The 4697-nt window shown below is 51.3% G+C and overlaps 1 protein-coding gene across 1 annotated transcript; it reads left to right on the top strand.

Moving 5' to 3' along the window:
• Positions 1–884: 884 nt before the first annotated feature.
• On the top strand, positions 885–4316 carry Id4 (inhibitor of DNA binding 4, dominant negative helix-loop-helix protein). The gene is made up of 3 exons (XM_013030411.1): positions 885–1756; positions 2106–2161; positions 2788–4316. Exons 1-2 carry the CDS (start codon positions 1313–1315, stop codon positions 2145–2147), a joined length of 486 nt encoding a protein of 161 aa, XP_012885865.1. The 5' UTR covers positions 885–1312; the 3' UTR covers positions 2148–2161; positions 2788–4316.
• Positions 4317–4697: the final 381 nt, after the last annotated feature.

Raw genomic sequence — 4697 nt, 5'->3', positions numbered from 1 at the left:
CTCCATCAAGATGTGCAAAAGAAAATCCCACCCCGATCTTGTTTTATTTATATATCTCTTCATCAAAACCTCTGCATTCGATTTGGGTCTCTCTCTCTCTCTCTCTCTCTCTCTCTCTAAGCTTTAGCATTTTCTTTTAAGGCAAAGAAAATGGGAAGGCTACACATTCCATTCTATCATTATGGTTTAAGCAATTGTGAGGAGGCGAATAATGAGACGGAACGGGGACACATGCAGAACAGAACGAACATGCCTTCTTGAACAGTGAGTCTTTCTTAAGACACTGGAATCCCAGGGATGGAATGATGGGTGGCGGAGAGTCCCCGGGCACCGCTTTATTAAGTAAGAATGGCAGGCTAGCCGCGAGCAGGGCCCAGAAACTCCCCATAGCAGCCTAGGCCGAGGGAGCGTGAATTCCAGCCGCACATTCCCTCAGTTCTTCACAGGAACTTCTCTTTCTCTTTTCCCCTCCCTTGGGCACACACACCATTCTGGCCCGGATCCCACCCAGCTCTTTTTCTCAGCGCCCCTACCCACAGCGTTGACGGAATGGAGTGCCCTTCCCATTGGCCCGAACGTCATTCCCTGTGGTGGCACTGCCCTCCTGATTGGCTGGCCACTCCCGACGCTCCCCCCGCCCACCATCCCTCCACACGGGTTGCCCGGTTCTCCCAGCCTCCGAGCACCGCCCGAAGCCCCCGCCCTCGCCACCTCCCTCGGCACACACCCGCCTGCGCGCCCAGCCTCCCCGGGCTTCGGCTCAAGCAGCACCCGGCCAGCGTGCTGGCCCCGCCCCTGGTCGGAATGGCCCCGCCCCCTGGCCCCGCGGCTGTATAAATAGAGCTGCGCGGCGGGCTGGGCGACAGTGTAGTGCGGGAGGCGCGGTTGTGATCCCAAATCCTGAGTGGGGAGTCTCGGGCGCGGGGAGTGCGGCGGCGGCGGCGACCGGTCACAGTCTAGGGACTCGGGTGGGCTACTTTCTCCTTTTTCTTTTTTTTCTTTTTAAAAAGGTTTTCCCCTCCCGGTGCTTTTGATTTTGATCGCTCACGTCTCGGTTCGGGCCAAGTGTCGCCCGCGGAGCAGAGACTTCCCCCCCACCTTGCAAAGCCCGAGCGACCCCCCCCACCAGTCCGATTGTTGGGGCTCGGAATCGCCGGGGGCGGGGGGCGTCTCGGTGCCCCACGCGCGCTCCGAGCGCCGGCGAAGGGAGCGAAGCCGACCGCGGGCAGGGGGACCCGGCGCTTGCCTTGCCTTCTCCGCACACCCCAGCGGGTCCGCTCCGGCAGGGCGCAGGGTGCAGGGCGCGCGCGTGATGATGGCAGTGAGCCCGGTGCGCCCTTCGGGCCGCAAGGCGCCGTCGGGCTGCGGCGGCGGGGAGCTGGCGCTGCGCTGCCTGGCGGAGCACGGCCACAGCCTGGGCGGCTCGGAGGCGGCGGCGGCGGCGGTGGCGGCCGCTCGCTGCAAGGTAGCCGATGCGGCGGCCGACGAGCCGGCGCTGTGCCTGCAGTGCGATATGAACGATTGCTACAGCCGCCTGCGGAGGCTGGTGCCCACCATCCCGCCCAACAAGAAAGTCAGCAAAGTGGAGATCCTGCAGCACGTTATCGACTACATCCTGGACCTGCAGCTGGCGTTGGAGACGCACCCGGCTCTGCTGAGACAGCCGCCACCGCCCGCGCCTCCGCACCACCCGGCCGGGACTTGTCCCACCGCCGTGCCACCGCGGACCCCGCTCACCGCGCTCAACACCGACCCGGTGAGAGGCCCGGCGCCGGTCCCGGGGCTGACGCCGCGGGGATCCGGGAGGGCTGGGTGGTGGGACGAGGACTATCTTCGGGCCCCGAGTGACAGTCTCCTCCCCCCCCTCCTTTCTCGGGGCGCAGGGAGCTGCCAGCCACCGGCTGGGTTGGGCTGGGCGGCCACGGGTTGGGGCGATCGCGCGGGGCGGGACTAGGGGTTGTGCGCCTCTGGGGCTGTCAGGTCCCGCGGAGGGGGGCTCTGTGGATGCAGACCCCGGGTAAAGGGTAGGGGTGGGTGTCAATAACCAGCCAGGTTTCCAGTCTGCGCCTGCTAACCTTTCCCCTGGTGTTCGGTTGCTGTTCCAGGCCGGCGCCGTGAACAAGGGCGACAGCATTCTGTGCCGCTGAGCCGCGCGGTCCAGGTGAGCGCGCATTTCCCGTCTCGGGTGGCCGATCACCGGAGACAGCCCTCCCAGAGGTTTCTGGGGCCTGGCATCACCTTCCTCTTTGCCCGCTCCCTCTCCCTCCTCCCCTGCCCCAGCATTTCTGAGCGTAAACTCTCCTCTTTCTCTCTTTTCCTGCCACCCTTTTGGGCAAGTCTGCACTTGGCTTATCAAGTCGGGGTTCACTCAATGGAGACTAATGGGGTCTTGTCCCTCACCGCCCCCACATTCCTCTCCCGCTGACCTGCGTGTTCTGCGAATCTGCCCTACCTGCACCCACACACACACACACACACCCGAGGGAGGGCACCTTCTTGGGCATGGAAACTGTTCTGATGTTTCCACCACCCACCCCGTTACCCCACCCTGCGCGCACTTTGACATCTATCGGAGTGGCTTCTCTCTCTGAGCTTTTCCAAGGGGCCCGCATTCTCTTCCTCCAAGCCTGGTCGGGCTGCGGGCTGCGGGCTGCGGGCTGCGGTGTTGTCTGACCTGGTGGTTTGTTTTGGGTTGTTGATCAAGCATGTCTTGAGTTTGGTCGGTGGCGCCAGTTAGTCTACAGCAAGAAGGTTCACACACCCCCTCTATTCATTCCTCTTCCACAGGTGTGCGGCCGCCTGAGCCTCAGCCAGGAGCCCTAGAGAGGGAGGGGAAGAGCAGAAGTTTAGAGAAAAAGCCACCGGAGAAAAGGGAAGGAGAGAGGAAAAAAAAAAACAGCAAATCTAGAAACGTTTTCACTCGTCATTCCAAGAGAGAGGGAGAGGAAGGAAAAAAGAATTTTTAAAAAACTTTCATCTTTTTCTTTTGCACGTTCATAAACATTCTGCATTCGTATTCTCTTTTGTCTGTTCACTTATAACCGCTGTGAATTGTACATTTCTGTGTCTCTGGAGGTGCAGTTAAAGTTTTAAGCGTAAGCGTGACAGGACTGATAAATAGAAGATCACGAATAATCCGACCTTAGAAGGCTATTTTGTGACCAAGGAGCTCAATTTTTGTTTTGAAGCTTTACTAATATACCAGAGCATTGTAGATATTTCTCCTTTTTTCCACCCCTTTTGACATCTATTGTTTAAAATAGATGATTATAACAGGGTGAGGAACTTTCTTTTCCCTACAAGAATGTTACATATTGTATAGATAACGGAGTGACATTTCATACCATGTATATAGAGAGATGTTCTATAAGTGTGAGAAATTATATGCTTTAATAGACTACTGTAATTATAAGATATTTTTAATTAAATATTTTTTGTAAATATTATGCGTGTGTTCTTTTTAATCTATGGGGATATTTCTTTTTGTAATTTTTCTTTTTCTTTTCTTTTTTTTAAAGCTTAATGGCAGAGCTCTTGATATCTTGAATGTCTTTTCTGTTTTGCTTGGCTTTTAGTATTTCTTCTTCCCCAGTATCCAGTATGTCATACTCTAACAGTTATAGGTAGTGATCTTGCATGATTGCATGAGGTGTTGAATCACAAAATAAACTCGTTCTGAGTCCATTCAAATGTGTTTTCTTTAACCTAGATTGAAACCTTTGTATCTGACGTGTACATGTTGAAAATAGATCTTCATCAGTTTTAAAGTACAGGGTTTTATAGTGTAATATATAAAGAGTGTTTTGTTATTTGTTTTGGGGGGGGCTGAGGTCAAAATGGATTCTGAATGCTTTTACATAAAGGCTGGAGAAATGCTTGGATTCGCACAGAGTTTAAAAAGTCTGCTGTTTTATCAAAGTGGAAAAAATGTCACTCTTCCATTTTACATTAAGGCATAATGTCATAAAGTTTCATATCTGTACAGATTGTTTGAATCATAGAAATGGAAAATGTTCTCTGCTTGCTACCAAAGGACAAACTCTTGGAAAATGAATATTTTCTGCTCTTTCCTCCAAAGAATATTAATAGGCACCAGTACGAGAAAAAAAAAAGGTGTAATTGCTAATCCTTCAAGCAGGGATAAAAGTCGATCTTCAAACATTAAGTAGACCAAAAATTCTGATGACCGCATCTAGATTATTTTTTTATAAAAATGATTTTCACTATAGTTATGTCAGTTACCGCTAAGCCACTGTCCAGTCCCTTGTGATGTGTAACTTTTACATGTGAAAATTAAAGTAGATTTATCTGTCTTATATTGTGATTTCTGGTCTCATTTCTTTAAAACTTTACATTTTATTATATTAAGATCCTTTAAGGTAGGTTATACTTCCTTGGTGAGATAGGATCATCCGTGTTTGTGAACATTATTCATTTAATGTAATGGGTACTTTACACACCAGTTAGATGGACTTTTTAGGGTGAGCGAATTAAGTAGGATTTAATTGGGTGCTTTGTAAATAGTCAACTGTGTGTGTGTAATGTGCTCTGTTTGATTTTTGAAAAGAAAGGATTTGTTTCAGATTATACAAGAATAAAAGTCTTATAGACCCAAGGGACTTTTTATGAGGTCAAAGTCAAATATTTATATGAATATGAAATACCATGGTCCCTAGAAGTCCACTGAAGTGGCAATG

The sequence above is a fragment of the Dipodomys ordii genome, unplaced genomic scaffold (assembly GCF_000151885.1).
Source record: "Dipodomys ordii isolate 6190 unplaced genomic scaffold, Dord_2.0 Scaffold130, whole genome shotgun sequence".
Taxonomy (NCBI): Eukaryota; Metazoa; Chordata; class Mammalia; order Rodentia; family Heteromyidae; genus Dipodomys; species Dipodomys ordii.
The sequence above is the reverse complement of the archived record's forward strand: the minus strand, read 5'-3'. Positions and strand labels throughout refer to the sequence as shown.